This window comes from Bidens hawaiensis, unplaced genomic scaffold (assembly GCF_021521415.1).
Source record: "Bidens hawaiensis isolate Kalapana, Puna unplaced genomic scaffold, B.hawaiensis_p1.1 tig00001087_1, whole genome shotgun sequence".
Lineage (NCBI taxonomy): Eukaryota > Viridiplantae > Streptophyta > Magnoliopsida > Asterales > Asteraceae > Bidens > Bidens hawaiensis.
Genome location: NW_027491062.1, coordinates 2794587 through 2812353, shown reverse-complemented (window position 1 = coordinate 2812353; position 17767 = coordinate 2794587). Strand labels below are relative to the sequence as shown.

General features: G+C 41.5%; 1 protein-coding gene across 1 annotated transcript; it reads right to left on the bottom strand.

Annotated features, from left to right (window-relative positions):
- Positions 1-12580: 12580 nt before the first annotated feature.
- On the bottom strand, positions 12581-13459 carry LOC143557866 (uncharacterized). Its single transcript, XM_077046838.1, has one exon. It carries the CDS (start codon positions 13457-13459, stop codon positions 12581-12583), a length of 879 nt encoding a protein of 292 aa, XP_076902953.1.
- Between the last annotated feature and the right edge of the window lie 4308 nt (positions 13460-17767).

Sequence of the window (17767 nt, the reverse complement as noted above, 5' to 3'; positions counted from 1 at the left end):
TCGGTTGTGATATTCCCAAACACAAAGTTGTGTTATATAATAATTCACACAACTTTCTTTTCCTCTTGTCAACAACCACCATAAAAAACACAACCGATCGAATATGAAAGCAGAATCAAACTCTTCTTCTTCGAACGAGCCTAAGCTCTGATACCAATTGTTGGCCCAGACAAATCAAACAATCATATCAAACGAACTTATCAAACAAACGAACACGAGATATTGGGGTAACAACCCGCGACTCTTTTCATATAATCAAACGAACTTCACGAACTTATCAAACATACATGGATATGAGACTCCTTGACTCTCTCTTAACCCTCTCTCAACTCTCTCTTAACTCTCACCCAACTATCACAAATAAAACCAATAATCTAGACCCTATTTATAGACTTACTAAACTTTGTAACATCCTAAATTTTATAATATTAAATAAAGAAAGATTTCGTTGAATGGTCGGGCATTTAATAATATTAGCTAATATTAAACAAGAAATGATCATGGACTTGGATTCAATTGAGATAGATTAAGGGTAATGGGCCTTAGGTTCATGGGCTTTAAGGAGTATAAATACTCCCTTAAACCATCCTTAAACCCTAAATCTTCATTCTTCCATCCAAATCCCTACACATTCAAAAACACACACACACACCCCTACACCATAAACCTTCGGCCGAGAGTGAAGGTGAGATCCGAGCCACACAAGCGTCGATTCTGGATATATTCTCGTGATACAAGATAGATTCGAGGCCTAACTTTCGTAACCAAGCTATACCGTAACCTTCAAACGCGTTAAAGGTATATTCTCCATGTTAAAGTTTACGTTTTCATGAACGGTTAGTCTTGAGACTTAAACCCATAGTAGATCGAGCCTAAACTAGTATTAAAGTGGCAAACTTGATGTTAAAATGAACCTAACGAATCTGCGATTATGAGCGGCCCATTAAAGAAAACCTTATTGAACGTTTTAAGCCTAAAGGTCCAAACTTTACGTGTTTTCGGGTCAAACCTTATCCAAAAACGACCATAGGAATGATCACGGGTTAGTCAAATACCATACCCATGGATTTCTCGGTAAAACGATAAGGATTTTGGGGATTAAAGATGAACAGCGGCGGCTGCTGACAACTTCGCCTACAAGCGAACTTCGCCTGCAAGCAAGTTCGCTTGCAAGCAAGTTCGCCTAGCTGATAACTTCGCCTGAGGCCAAGTTCGCCTAACTGATAACTTCGCCTAAGGCCAAGTTCGCCTAACTGATAACTTCGCCTGGTGATAAGTTCGCCCATGATAACTTCGCCTGGCATATGTTCGCCTAGGGTTAACTTCGCCGATCACTAACTTCGCCTATGCTTAAGTTCGCTTAATGTTAAGTTCGCTTATTGTTAAGTTCGCTTAATGATAAGTTCACTGGAGTTAGCAAATGAGAAAATAAATTAAAAACCTAATGAAAAATGTGTTAAGACAGTTAATGAAAATAAAATTGTTCCAAGCTGACCTGGCAGCTCGACCCCAGCCAGGGGCTCTGCCCCTTGGACCCTGCTAGGGGCTGCCGCCCCTAGACCCCGCTGCCAGGGGCGCTGCCCCCGGACCCCCGTTCGTTGTGGGTGATATAAAGATAGAAATACAATGTGAGTAGTAGTAGTTAATTGATACGTGTAAATATTATACAGTTAGCCGTGCACAGCTCAAGAAGGGAATAACGATTAACGGAGAGCGTAACAGGATTCAGGTGAGTTTCTAGCCCCATTTATGTGTTATGTTTTCGGGGCTGTGTGCATACTCAATATGTTTGTTAATACGCTTATCCTAAGAGATAAGTGAATGCCTTATGTGAATGATGTGATATGTATGAATGATGGCTTGATGGTACATGAACGATCTTCGGATATTGCACGTACTGTCAGGTTGTAACGCTATGTATAAGGTAAGTATGATATGTATGCTTATGTGTATGAATGTGATAAAGTTAATAAATGAATGAAAGGATGGTTGTGTGGTTGTATGGTTACGAAGAGGGTACCGGGCCCTAATAATACTCGAGGTATGGTGTATGGTTGTATGGTAACGAAGAGGGAATCGAACCCTACTAATATTCGAGAACTAGGGAACCGAACCCTACTAATATTCGAGGAAAGAGGGTACCGAGCCCTAATAATACTCGAGCAAAGAGGGTACCGAGCCCTAATAATACTCGAGAAAGGAGGGTACCAAGCCCTAATAATACTCGAGGAAGGAGGGTACCGAGCCCTAATAATACTCGAGGAATGTAGGGCGTAATGCTCTTTATAACGTAAGATATGAAAGCAAGTTAATACAAAAGAAAGTATGAAAGTATGAATGAAAGAATATAAGTTTGTGTGTATTGTATAATGTATGATTAACTAGAACTCACTCAGCGTAGCTGACTTTTAGTATGCACGCAGGTGAGTAGGATGAGGCAGCTCGCTTGAGGAGACACGTGGCACTGAATAAGAGGCTGGCATCGGAAGACTCAAGACGTTTAAGTTTATCGTTTTGTTTATTTTGAAAGACAAGATGTTGTTTTAAGACAAGATGTGTTTTGTTATGAAATGTTTTATGAAAGCTTTTATATTCCGCGAATGTTTTCATTAACTCTGATATTAGAACTGCGTTTATGAGTAAATCCAACACGAAAGTAGGGCTACCGGTAACGGGGTCTTACAAACTTGCTCTCCAAGACATACCTTTCTTAAACCTACTAAAATTCAAATAACTAAATTATAACTTAACAAAATAAAACCCTTAACTATATTATTAATTCAAGATTAATCCTTCACTATATCCATCCTAGTTTTTTAAAGTATTTGGAAAATGTATATTACTCTTGGGTATATATATCACGCTGTTATTTACATTTTTAAATAATATGGGACTTGAACCCTCACACGGATCTACTCCCCACTAATGGGTTCTAGATCCAATGAATCAACAGGGTAGGATACGGTTAACTGCCAAACGATATGAACCCAATTGCCTAAAGTCCAATGACGAACACCTGCAAAACAGACACCGTGAGCTCGTTACGGGAAGAACAAGAGGGGGGGGGGGGTCTTCCCGTAACCACCCTCCGGCGTGAGAATAAGTATTGTTTTGTAGGAGATAAGCACTTAAGTAAATTGAGAGAGTACCGTGGGAGTGAATGAATACCTCATGGTGGTTGAGAGAGTATTTATAGCCGAAGGTTGTAGGAAGGTGATTGGGCCAGCTGTCCTTTAAGAAGATGCCTAAATAACTGTCTGGACACGTGTCCGTATGTGATAGGTTCATCTTATACGTTGCATGTGCATTTATAACAACCTGGACACGTGTCACTTTATCATTGGTTAACGGGAGAATATTAGCCATGTGCACGGTTATAACGACCTTGCCAGATGTCACTGGTTGATTGGCCGAAAGATCACGTATTGTTCAAGGAAGCATCTTGGCAAGTCTTCTAGAAGATAATTGGTTATTGATATCTGTCCCGGGGCATTTACCTCGTCGTTATTTACGCGGAAGGATATTCCTTCTTGCGGATGACCTTTGAGGGTGCTGTGATGCTTCCGCATGCGCTATAAAGGTGTTTCTTCCTCAACTGATTACGCGGGTGGTTTATGTGTCCCGCGGGTGCCTTATGAGAGACTTCTGATTGACCCGCGTGTAGTTCTTAAGGGTATTTGGGTCTTTTTGGTACCCTACCTCTATAAGTCCCCCCAGTCCAGTGTTTCTTCCGTGTGAAGTATTTTATGCGGGTGAAATTCTGGACTTAATGTGGATTTGGGGGTTTTTAACCTTACAAATTGGTGAGAAATATCTTTTGTTGTTGTGGATAATCATGAAAAATGACAAGTTGACCACTCGCAGGCGCATGTGCAAGTAACTGGACGTTTATGACGGCTGTAACTGTACCCGACTGTGCATCTTTTTCACTTTTTCGAATTTCCCGCGTGACGTGGCGATCATTTACTGGATTGCTTTTTCTCTCTCTACTGTTTGTATCCCATCGCATTAATTGCGGTGGGTATAAATAGATGGAGTTAACTTCTTTTAGAAGTTTTATCGTCTTTGCTTTCTGAATATTAACTTCCTTTCTTTCTTTGAACCTTTTGATTTTTCCTTTGATTTACTTCAATACTGTAACTAGTTTTCTTGTAATGGCATCTGTACAATCCGAAGTTGACGAAATAGAGGTCTGCTGGGACCAAGGGGGATACCAGAAGCTTATTATGACTTATGGTATTCCACCAGAGTGGGAACCGGTATTCCCTTCTACTGGTTCTATAGCCAGATTTCGACCTCCAGGAAAAATGGCCTTATATGCCAACTATTTTGTTCACGGGAATTTCCGTCTTCCCATCACGAAGTTTTTTCAACGAGTGATCAAGGCGTTTGGGATTCACTTATCTCAACTCCATCCTCGTGCCGTTATGCGGGTACGTCACTTCGAGTTCATGTGTATGGCGCATGACATGGTACCTCGGTTAGATCGATTCGCTGTCTTCTATAAGATGGCTAACCGGAAAGGGTGGTTTACTTGTCATAGCTTGCCTGATAGGACTATCGGTAACGTTATTGAAGAAATTTCCAAGGACTGGAAGAGGAAGTTCTTTTGGATCTCCGAGGATGTGATACCGGAGGCCATGGTTCGTCGATCTCCGAACGACGCTCTTATTGACATCACGCCGGCTGCTTATGAGAAGCGTGATTGGTTTCGTAAACTTACTACTCCGCCTACACCGATGCGAGCACTTCCTGAAGAAGCTCTCATGTGGGCGGGCATGAGTCGCTTGTGGTCTGCTCCTGATATGGAGCCTGTTTTCGTTGAGCCGAACGGCCGTAAGTTTTATTGATTTTCTTTGGGTGGTCTTCCAAAGTTTCTGTTATTTTAATTTCTGCGTTTGTTTTTCAGATTTTGGATCTATGCTTAACGCCTTGTATGATGACAAAGGGTGTGTTGGGAAAATTATCCGCGATGTTAAGAAAGTGTCTGTCATGGAAAGGAATGCCAAATATTTCCTCTTTCCTGTGAATGTGCGGGCCGAGCCAGTTGTCTCGGATACTATCTTTGAAACAGGTGCGTACATCTTAAACCCACCTCCTCTTAATGTGCTGACCTCCGACGGGACGATCGTCATTCTTAGTGATGACTCTGTCATCCTCGAAGAGGAAAGCTCAGATGATGCTTCTGAGGTTTCATCTGTCTATCCTTTACTAGCAGAGCTTTAACGAAAGAGGCCTTTCCAAGCATCGCATGCGAGTGATGCGGGTACTAGTGCTTCGGATGCTGGGAAAGAACCGAAAACGAAGAAACGCCGGACCCATCGTCCGCGGAAACCACTACCTCCCAGCCTTTCAGAACGACTGGAGGCAGTGACCAGTACGTTCGTATATGTTAGCTTTTTGTTGTATAAGACAATGGGATCTGACTTTGATTGTGCTGTGCAGATCCGTCCATTGTTAAGTGTCACACATTTGGTAGGCTATCAATGCCGAAACCAAATGTTGAAAAGCAACCTTCGTCTCCTCCGGATAAAGAGGCAGAGAAGCCTGTTACCCCTCCTGTTGTAACGGCTGTGGAGGGGTCTAGCGTTCAACCGACGACTGTTGGGCAGTTGGATTACCTTTTTGAAGGCGGGGACGACACTGGTTCTCAACAAGATAACCCTGAAGTCACTACAGAAGGCTTCAGGGTTGATGAACCCCTTACGCAACCTGCCCAGCCATTTTACTCTACTTCTTCGCCCTTTATGTCGGGCGGGGGAGGTGAATTTTTCTTTGGACCATCTGTCCATGATATTGGGGGAGGTTCATCACGGGGTGGCCCTCAACAATCTTCTTCTACTCCTGTTCGTCTTGGGACTTCTAGCTCCCAGTACTTCGAGAATGTTCATTTGGGAGGAGACTATGATTTGTTTGTCCCGTCTTGGGACATTGTCAATGGGTCGCGGGTTTCTAACCCCAAAACCTGTATGAGTTTTGTTGAACATTGTATACCACCTGCTGAAATAGCGTATCAGCAAACTCGCTCCCGCCAAGAACTTCATACTGATCTAGCTGTTACTTTGACTAATAGCTTAGCTTGTAGTCAGGAAATCTTGCGGGAGTGGCGAACTATGGGTGGGAAACTGGGTGCAGCTTCCGAGGCTGTGAAGATTGCGGAGAGAGAAGCTGAGGAACAGCGGAAGGCAGCGGTAGCGGCAAAATGGAAACAAGTCGATGCCAAAGCTGCTCTTAAGTTGGAACAAGACCGGAGTGTTGAAGCTGCTAAGAGTTGGAAAGAGGCCTGTGAAAGGTCTAACGCCACTCTTGCAGCTTCTCGAGCTGAAACTCAAAAGAAAAAGGACGAGTTGGCGAGGGCACAGGACGAGGTGTCTCGTCAGGACGCCCGGATTCAAGAGCTCGAGGAAGCGTTGAGATTGCAAGGGGAGCAGTCCGAGGTTAAGGATAAAACTATTGTTGAAATGCAATCTGCATACGACTCCCTTTTGCCGTCTCACACTGAGACAAACAACCAAGCCTCCGCCGAGTTATAGGGGCTCCGTGATAGGGCGGAACGTGCCGAACGGGAGAGGCAATACTTCCTCAACCGTGGCGTTGACTCGGTAAGATTTTCTTCGTATGCTGCTTTGTCTATGCATTTTGGGTTTCGTGCTAACATGTACTTTACGCCTTTTGTTATCAGGTCATTCGTCATATCAAGAGGAGCACGGAGCTTACCGATTGCTTCGTGAACCTGACTACTGCTTCAGAAGGCGTTGGCCGTGTGAAAGGTTTTGACGAAGGATTGGCGTTTGCCCAATCCGGACAACCTATTGAGAGTCACCCGCTCTATAGCCACGACGCAAAGCAGGAGTTGGATATGCGGGTTCAAGAGTATGATGACCTTGTCTTCCCGCTACAAAATATGCTTCTGGAATTTGCTTCATCTGAAGATGGTGTGAATCAATTGCGGGTATATATTGATGACGAATCTGATGATGATGAGTCCGATGATGACAAGGCGGAAGATGTGGCTCATACTGATCCGGAAGATATAACGCCTCCTAACCCATAGGGTAGGTGTAGGTGTTTAAAATTTTGGCTTTTAATTTCTTTTCATGTTTTTTGTGATCACTATTTTGAATGAAAAGAAACTTTATGTTGATAATTTCTTTTGTGAAATATCTTGTCTTTGGGAAGACAAGGAATAAGAAGTGTTCCTTATACAAGGAATAAGTTAGGTTTCGGGGACGAAACCTCTTTAAGTGGGGAAGACTTGTAACATCCTGAAATTTCTAAAACAATATTAGTTATATTATTTATTGTCAGTGAGGAAGATTACTCGGGTTAGCGGGAAAAAAATTAAATAAGCAGAAGCTAGTATGGGTCGGGCTAGTGTTGGGTAATGGATATGGGTTATGGACTTAGGTTATAAAGGAAAGATGGAAGGACCATGGGCCTAAGCCCATGATCCATAATTATATAAACCTTAAATCACCATTTAATCCTTCATTTTCTCATATTCCATACACCACCAAAACACACACTTAGCTCTCTCTCATCCTACTTTCTCTCTCTAATCCTACTTTCTCTCTCTAAGCCGAAACCAAGAAGAAGAAGAAGAAGGAGAACCGATTTCCGACCCGAGGTGATGATAGTATTATGTCATTTTTACTCAAATCCGTTAGATTAGTCACGAAACGACGAGCCGACACCGTTAAACCATCAAAGTCAAGAGATCCGGGTGGGTTCGGGTATAAACCGAACCTAAGATGAGTTTAGGTATCACCCTAGCTTAGATATGGATCGAACGGGACGAAAAACGGTGAAAATGGTGGTGAAATAAGCGAGATCTCGCTTTTCCGGCGAGATCCCGTTATTCCGGTGATGGCGGCGCCAGAAAGGCGGCGCCGGAGTTGTGGGTACGATGATGTCAAAGAATTTTTTGATAATATGACCTAACCCTAATTCGCTATGTGGAATTAACGAATTAAAGGTAATTCGTTAACGGAGGTTTGACGAACTAGCTCTGATTCGTTAAGGAAATTGATAACCAATTAAACCCAATTCGTTAAGTAGTTCGTTAAGGGAGAACTGACGAATTAACCCCCAGTTCAGTTTAGGTTGAGTTCGTTAAGGGTCCAGTTCGTTAGAAAGGTTCAATTCGTTATAGGATTCAGTTCGTTATGAAGGTCGATTCGTTATGAAGTAACGAACTAGCAATTCGTCATGAGACTGGAGTAACGAATGAATCCCATTTCGTTAAGGATTAAGTAACGAACTAGAAGGTTAGAGAACTGACGGACTAGTCCCTAGACTTAGAAAGATTAAGATAATTGAAAATTAGCCCTTGGACTTTGATAATTGATGAAAGATACCTATAAAGGTTAGCAAGTAACGATTAACTAACCGGTAATGATTCAATTAAGTAAAACCGGCTTAGACGTGTAAGATTAATTAAGTAGCAATGATAATGGCTAGAGTAGTGTTTAACATCTCAACTATTAAGCAGTTAGACGCGCACAGCTCAAGAAGGAATAACCATTAACAGAAGAAGTAATCGCTTTCAGGTGAGTTTCTAGCCCCATTTCCTTGTTATGTTTTCGGGGCTGTGTGCATACTCGATGTGAAGTGTGAATACACTTACCTAAAGTGGTAAGTGTATGCTATAGATGTTATACGAGGTAGCTATTATATAATGCTTGTCGGTACGTGAACGATCTTCGGATATTGCACGTATCGCCAAGGATAGTGATTGCCAAGTGGTTGTTAGTGTGTATGAATGCTATGATGTGACTTGCTTATTATGTAACTGATGAACTGATACGAAGTGTGATGTAGACAAGTAGAGGTAGAATGTGTTAGAAGTGGCAAGGGTCTAGTAAGAGTGTTAGTGGCATGACGATGGTACGTGGTAGGGTAAGCCTATACGTGACTTCGTTATTAAAGTGGCAAAGTGGCATAACGTTGTAAGTTATTAAAGTGGCAAAGTGGCATAACGTTATTCGTTATTAAAGTGGCTAAGCTGTAGGGGTAAATAAGAGGCTAAGTGGTAAGGTGAGTAGGTTAGATAGTGGGCTATGTGTCGTCGGATACATATATAATTGCATGTAGTGGTTGTATGATAAGTTGCTTGATTAACTAGAACTCACTCAGCATAGCTGACTTTTAGTATGCACACAGGTATACATGTTTATTGAGAGAGCATGAAGAGGACACATGGCATGGATTGAACAGCTAGCATCTGAAGATAGCAGAAATGATGTTTTAAATATAATGTTTTATGTTATGGTTTTAAATGACATATTAAATGTTTTGTAACGAATGATTAATATTTTATATTCCGCGAAAGTTTTAATAAATTCTGTTTTGTAGAACTGTGTTTATGAGTAAATCCGACGCTAAAGTAGGGCTACCGGGATCGGGGCCTTACAAGTTGGTATCAGAGCAAAGTTCGAGAGATTTAAGCATCCTACATGATTAGACTCGAACAAAAAATGGGATTTAAAAGGAGAAAGAAAGAAGATGCCAGTTCAAGATAGCCATGTGTCACTCAAGCAAGCTCAGTAAAGGTAAAGCGTATAGTAAATAATGTATGTTAATGTTAGCTTATTTGCTAATTGAATAATAGATGCAGGGTAGGGATAGGATTAATTGATTTTGATTGCTTAACTGTTTAAGAGTAGAAACCAGCGCAAGTGAAATCATAAAGGGAAGTATGTAGAACCTGAGGAGTAAAGCAAATAGTTAATTACACTTGATTAATGTCATTAACTACTTACTTTACGAATCATGTGCTAAATAATTTCTAGAGTGATAACATTTGTGTTTCGTTAGAGATAAGATAGATGACTGTTACAAAAGAGGCGGGAACTAGAAGAATATGTGGCAGAGCGATATACGAAAATAGCATGACTCCAACTGTAGAAAGCAATGAAGAAGGATCACGCTTAGAGCTTCTAGTCAGATACGATAAGAGAGTTGCTAAATTGTCACCAAAGCATCAGAGGAAGCCCTTGGAAGGACGAGACGAGACTTGGTACATCGAGGGCCTCATGAACAAGCTACCTTAATAGCTACAACACATGAACACCACTCGATGACTGCAAGTCGGGAGTAAGAAGGATAACCCAGAGTACATGGGGTAACTCGTCAACCCAACCGGTCCGTTTAGTACCCAACCTCGCCTTAATTCCTTCCTTGATAGTTCTGTTGGTCCTTTCGACTTACCATTTGCTTGCGGGTGAGCTACAGATGTGAAAACTTGGGTTACCTGAAGTTCTCTTAACCATTCTTGTAATCCGCTATCAGCAAATTGGGTCCCATTGTCATTTACCAACTGTTGCGGGAGACCAAACCGGCAGATAATGAATTCCCAAAGGAATTTCTTAACACTTGATGCCATTATTGAGGCGACTGGTTTGGCTTCTACCCACTTGGTGAAGTAATCAATGGCCACTATTAAGAACTTGACTCGTCCCGGGGCTTCTGGGAAAGGTCCCATAATGTCGATAGCCCACTTCTGGAACGGCCAGGCAGATGTCACCGGAATCAGTTCATTCTTTGGACGCAAGGTATTTGGGGCATGACGCTGGCAAGAATCGCACTTTCTGATTTCTTGCACAGCGTCTAAATGCATTCCAGGCCAGTAATACCCTGCATTCATGATTTTTGCAACTGTCATTCTTGTACCCGCATGAAGTCCACAAATACCTTCATGAATTTCCCGGATGAGGTAATTTGCGTCTTCCGCGTCCACACAACGTAACAGCGGACCAAGAAATGATCTTCGGTAAAAGATACCATCAGTCAACTGGTAATTCAAAGCTTTGTGTTTGAATTTCCGAGCTTCAGCTTTCCCAGCTGGAAGCGCTCCGGAAGATAGGTAAGCTTTAATTGGCTTCATCCATGATTCTACGCCTGTTTGAATTACCAAGACTTGATTCTGGGGAACGGATGGATGGTCTAAGACTTCTACACGAATATCTTTGGCAAAATGCTCAAAATTTGTTGAGGCTAACTTGCTAAGAGCGTCCGCCGATTTGTTCTCACTCCTTTTAATGTGAATGACGTTGAAGGAGGTAAATTGGCGAATCAAGACCCTCGCTTGTGACAAATAAGAAGCCATAACATCGTTTTTGGCTTCATATGTTCCATTTATTTGTCCCGCAATTAGCATAGAATCCACGCGTGCTTCCAAGTGTCTCACCCCAAGCTTTTTCGCTATCCGCAAGCCTGCCAAGAAGGCTTCATACTCCGCCTCGTTGTTGGTACTTTTGAAGTCCAATTTGATGGCGTATGTAAATTCATGTCCCTCTGGATTGACTAGCCTTAGGCCAGCACCACATCCTTCACTGCTCAAGGCTCCGTTCGTAACAATGACCAAATTTGTCCTTGTTCCGGAGGTTCTTGGGGTTGTTGTTAAATCAAACACTCTTGTTCTTTGTGTTGCGTAACTTCTGTGACAAAGTCCGCCAGCACTTGTCCTTTGATTGCCGGTGTTGGTTTATATTTGATTGAGTGTTCACCCAATTCTATGGCCCACTTTGCTAGCCGACCGGACAATTCAGGCTTACTCAACACGTTCTTGAGTTTGTACCCGGTTAACACATTTATGGGATGACCCTGGAAATATCTGCGGAGTCGTCTGGCGGCATAGATCAGTGCCAGTACCAGCTTTTCCAACATCGAATATCTTGTTTCCGGGTCCGATAATGTTCTACTGACGTAATAAATTGGAGTTTGGACATTTTTCCTATCCGTCAATAGGACAGCCCCCACAGCAATGTCGGACGCCGACAAATATAGTGTTAATGGTTCACCTGCGTGTGGAGCAGTTAACGTGGGTAATTCCATTAAACACTTTTTGACTTCTTGGAACGCTTGCTCGGCTTCCGGAGTCCATCTGAATTGTGCCTTTTTGAGGCAATTTCTCAGAGTTGAAATGAACGGATAAGATTTAGCAGCGTGGTTTTCCAAAAACCTATTTAATGCTACCAATCTCCCGTTAAGTGTTTGGACTTCTTTGAGGGATGCGGGGGATGGCATGCGGGCTACTGCTTGTATCTTGTCTAGATTAGCCTTGAAACCCGTGCCTGTAACGATTACCCCAAGGAACTTCCCTTACTCCATCCCGAAGGAACACTTTGCTGGATTGAGTTTCATGTTGATACTTCTCAGTGTTTCGAAAGTTTTCTCTATGTCCCTCAGCATTTGATCTTCTTCGATGCTTTTGATCACTAAATCGTCCATGTAAACTTCGAGGTTTTGACTTATCTGACCTTTGAAGGCTTGATCCATCAGCCTTTGATACTTGGCCCCCGCGTTTTTTTAACCCGAAAGGCATCATTCTGTAGCAGAATGTGCCCTGGTCAGTGCGGAACGCTGTCTTATCCTCATCACCAGCCGCCATATGAATCTGGTGATACCCTTTGTAGACATCGGGGAAGCACTTGAAATTGAACGGGGCCACAGCATCTACCTTTAAGTCAATTTCCAGAAGTGGGTAACAATCTTTCGGGCATGCCTTGTTTAGATCTTTGTAATCTATACACATCCTCCATGTTTCATTACTTTTTGGGACCATCACCGGGTTAGCCACCTATGTTTGGTACTTGATTTCTCGGATGATTCCGGCGTGAAGAAGGTCTTGCACTTGCTCGTTCATGGCTTTTGTCTGTTCGGGGCCCATTTTTCGCTTCTTTTGCACAATTGGGGTGATCAACGGATTCACCTTAAACTTGTGCTCTGAAATGTTCCGCGGGACACCTGTCATGTCCGCGGGTTGCCATGCGAAAATGTCGATATTCTTTGTCAATAATTGTTTCAGAAAAGTTCGGACGATTTCGGAGATAGCCGGACCAATTACTACGGTTTGATCGGGAAATTTCTTGTTGAGAACCCATTTCTCCGGTTCAGTCCTCTGGTTTTGTTTGGAAACTTTGTTCGGCCTTGAACTTTCAGTTGTGTAGCAATGTCGGTTAACATGGATTATTGCTACGCCAGTGCGGGTCGGGACCCCTACTGCTCCATGAGCTGTGGACGGATGGGCATTGAAGTCACTAATTGCCTCTCGTCCGAGGATAATATCATGTTTAGAGGTTGCCGGTAAAACTAAGAATTCAACCTCTTCAGTTCTTGAGTGAACTCCATCACTAAGTGTGATCGGGAAAGTAATGACACCCCGCAGGTGCATTATTTCCCCACCAAACCCAGAAACGGGTGCGTGAATAGGTCGTAATCGTTCTTTATCCTCTTCTTCAAGCTGTTCAAAGCACTGTTCATACATAATGTCGGACGTACTACCGGTGTCGAAGAACACATATTGTGACCGGTAGTGTCTGAATAAGGCAATAATTATCAAAGGGTTTTTGTTACATGGTCCTCCTTTGATACGAGGAAAAATGACTGGCTCATTTTTCCACTCTTCGTCCTCAAATTTTTTCCTCTTCCCGCTGGTCTGCTGGCCTCCGTGAATCATATGAACGTTCAGATCTTTTATTTGCCTTTTGGTTGGGCCCTAGTTGTCCTTTGCGGGAGGTTTACCAGCCCCTGGTCATACATTCTTGACCAAATGGTTTAACTTCCCGTTTTTTACCGCTGCCTCTATTTCATTTCTTAAGGCCACACATTCGTTTGTGTTGTGCCCTATGTCATCATGGTACGTACAACGTTTATTATTGTCAAGGAATGATTTCCTTGGTAATGGTTGAGGCTTGCGGAAAGTCAGATTCTCTGTCGTGAGGATTTCTGATGGAGATTTTGACAACTGATTCCAACTGTTATTGGAAGAACGTGCAGGAAAGTTACGTTTGTTCTTGTTGCTAATCAATGATCTCGCATCAAATTGCTTTGGTTCTTCTGTACTTGGTTGCAGTCTAGACCAAATTGGCCCCTTGGCCTGTCGATTTGGTCTTGGGGTTTGGAATTCGACTCTTGGCACTTGTTTTTAACTGTCGGATCCCAAGGTTTTCTCAGTTCTTGCGAATAGCTTAGCTGACGTCATGATTTCGTCCCAAGATTTGGGCATACCATCTCTTCCGGTTAGAGTACGAATCAGAGCGTCACTATTTACATTCTTTCGGAATGCTCCCCTCAGCATGTCTTCATTAACCCCGCCAATATTAAGGCTCTCATTATTGAAACGGGCAATGAAATCCTCAATGGATTCATTATTTCGCCTTACTACATCAAGTATTTCGGACGGGTCACGAGTGTGTTTCTTTTGTTGACTAAAGTGTTGGGAAAACTTTGCTACGAAGTCTTTCCAACTCTTAATGTGTCCGCAAGGAAATTTTTCAAACCATTCTCGTGCAGCTCCAGTAAATGTCAATGCGAACATATGACACCAATATGGAAGATTTCAACCACTGACTCCTCCAACCGCTTTGAACCTCAGCAAGTGATCACTGGGGCCCGTCATCCCGTTATATGTCCCAACGGATGTTGGTATTTTTGAGTTTATCGGGAACAGAGCTGTCGCGATGGCCAGAATAAACTTTGATTTTTCTGCAAATGATTCCAGACGATATGGTTTGGAGAAATCGTGTTCCGCGTTGCAATAATATTCTGCGTGGAGAATAGCCGATCGTGGGTAACTAGCCTCTCCAAATGGAAGAAAACGGTTGTCCCCGCTGTAATAACTACCTCCCGGATGATATGTCGAGTCGTGTCCGTCTAGTTCTTCTTCGTAAGACGGTACTCTTATATTTACGCGGGAACGAGGACGTAACCTTTGAATTTCTTTCTGGTATTGTTCTTCTGGGTGACTGTACTGAATATGACTTCCTCTTATCGGAGGAGAAACAGATCTCCTAGGAGGGTCGTCATAGCTCAGGGTACGGGCATGAAATCGTTCAATCCGTACCCTTCGTCCATATTCAGCGGCTAGACTCTCTTGTTGGATACGGTACCATTCATCTAGAGACAAAAGTTCTTCAGATCTATGGCTTGCTGTATGAGTTTTTGCCGGGGCTGAGTCACTTGAATTTTCCTCGAGGTCCAATTCTAGGTGAGTCCGGCGATTATTTCTCATAACTCGCCCAAGGTCTCCCAAATTGGAACCTCTCTGAGCTGTGACTCCTCCTAAATCATTGGGAGGGGTACCAGCTGGTGTTACTACATTTCTCGTACCCACTGGAGCAGCGTCTGCCAGTGGGGTAAAATGCTTTCGAGTTGATGAACCACCCAAAGTAAAACCTCCGGGTGTCACAACATCATCTTGCTCATCAGGAGTAAGATTCTGAGCGAACAATGACGTTACTCTTTCACGTGTTTCTAGATTAGTAACACGTGGAGTTTGCTCTAAGGTCCCCGTCGGCCCTTTAGGAATTTGGCTCATATCGTAACTTCGAAAACAAAAATTGATGTTCTAACAAAAAACACGGATGGTGCCAATGAAGAAACACGGATCTACTCCCCATTAATGGGTTCTAGATCCAATGAATCAAAAGGGTAGGATACGGTTAACTGCCAAACAATATGAACCCAATTGCCTAAAGTCCAGTGACGAACACATGCAAAACAGACACCGTGAGCTCGTTACGGGAAAAACAAGAGGGGGGTCTTCCCGTAACCACCCTCCGGCGTGAGAATAAGTACTGTTCTGTAGGAGATAAGCACTTAAGTAAATTGAGAGAGTACTGTGGGAGTGAATGAATACCTCATGGTGGTTGAGAGAGTATTTATAGCCGAAGGGTGTAGGAAGGTGATTGGGCCAGCTGTCCTTTAAGAAGATGCCTGAATAACCGTCTGGACATGTGTCCGTATGTGATAGGTTCATCTTATACGTTGCATGTGCATGTATAACAACCTGGACACGTGTCACTTTATCATTGGTTAACGGGATAATATTGGCCATGTGCACGGTTATAACGACCTTGCCAGATGTCACTGGTTGATTGGCCGAAAGATCACGTATTGTTCAAGAAAGCATCTTGACAAGTCTTCTAGAAGATAATTGGTTATTGACAGCTGTCCCGGGGCATTTACCTCGTGGTTATTTACGCGGAAGGATATTCCTTCTTGCGGATGACCTTTGAGGGTGCTGTGATGCTTCTGCGTGCGCTATGAAGGTGTTTCTTCCTCAACTGATTATGCGGGTGGTTTATGTGTCTCGCGGGTGCCTTATGCGGGACTTCTGATTGACCCGCGGGTAGTCCTTAAGGGTATTTGGGTCTTTTTAGTTATTTATATTTTACTGTTTAGATAATTACAAGTAAAATACTTAAGAGTTATTTGATAGCCTTTTAATGATCTAATTAAGAAATTACATCTGAATTGGTCTAGGTAGAGTATGCTTGATTTGCTTTAAAGATACTTCATAATAGCTTATTGAGTCTCTTATAGGTAAATTTATAGATACTTCTTAATAGCTTATTTAGTCTTTTATAGGTAAATTTTAAAAATATACTAACCCATTTAGAGACTATCTGTTAATCAGTTTAGTCTATTTAATGGCTAAGCACAAATTTACCAAACAATTAACCTTGAAGTAAATAAAACTATAAGATGCATACATTACTATTTTAGTCATATCATAACTTTAATATTTTGTATACATAGGATTCAGTATAAAACCATAATTTTCGCAAGGAGTTGGGGAACTCCTCGGTTTCAGGGTCTCGAGACATGTGGCGTGGTTCTGTGATCTGATTTCAGTAGAAAAGAATGGGTTCAACCGCATACATGGCAAGTGATGTGTTTTCAAGAGAAAATGAGGGGTTTGGATGTCAAAGCATACTCTTTGTTATGGGTAAAACCATATAAGCAAAAAAGGCGAGCTTGTTTGGTGATCGAGGTGCTAATCTAATTTTGTTAATTTTAAATTCCATGTTCATTGTTGGGTTGCAATTATTATTATTTGACTTTTTCTGGTATTTGTTGGGCTTCTTGCTCGAGGTTCCCTTTTGTTTGTTTTTTTTTAATAACATTCGGCCTTTAATAAAAAAATTTTTCCTAGTACTGAAAGTTATAAATTAAACAGAAAAAAACATAAAAACATTTTATATTCTGGTAACTAAATATTAAGTTATAGTAGCGTGACAATATGTAGAATTAAAAAGTTCGTAAATTTACTATCTCTAGATTAAATAACTATAAACTAATTACTCATGTATTATCGCTTATATTAATATACATGCACATATATTGTTTCAATTCAAATCTATAATATATATAATTGAAAACATAAAAATCTATGTGTTGCGATGTGGTCGCTCCCCCCTTTTTTGGTCACCAGATTTGCTTGATATTTAAATGGTGGATTCTCATGTATTTGACCCGAATTCACGGGTATGGGTCTTATCAAACCCAGATATTTCTTAAACGGGTTAAAACATCTCATTAAATTAAAAACTATCTCACCAAATATTTGACATAAAAATCCTATAAAGTAAGGATATACTAAAAATTAATATATGATTTATTTAAAAAAGATATATATAATTTATGATTAAAAAACAAATTTTATAGTAAAAATAAACGGGTATTGGATCTCATCAAACCCATATAGCTTTTAAACCGGGTTATAACATCTCATTTATTTGTGAAACAATTTACCATCAAACCATAAGTATATTATTAACTTTCATACAATAAAAAAAATTCAAAAAATAAATAAATATTAAAAACAAATAATATAAAATATCCTCCGTAATACGGGGGATAAAAATTAGTGCATTATACATGTATATAATCACGATATATTCCGATAGTATATATTTTTTCAAACAAAAATTTTAATTTCGTCTACTTCATAAAATTTTCAAATATATAAAAATATGCCTTA

Excerpts from the sequence above, each read along its gene's own strand:
- LOC143557866 (XM_077046838.1), bottom strand. The coding sequence starts at position 13,459 with ATGATTCACGGAGGCCAGCAGACCAGCGGGAAGAGGAAAAAATTTGAG.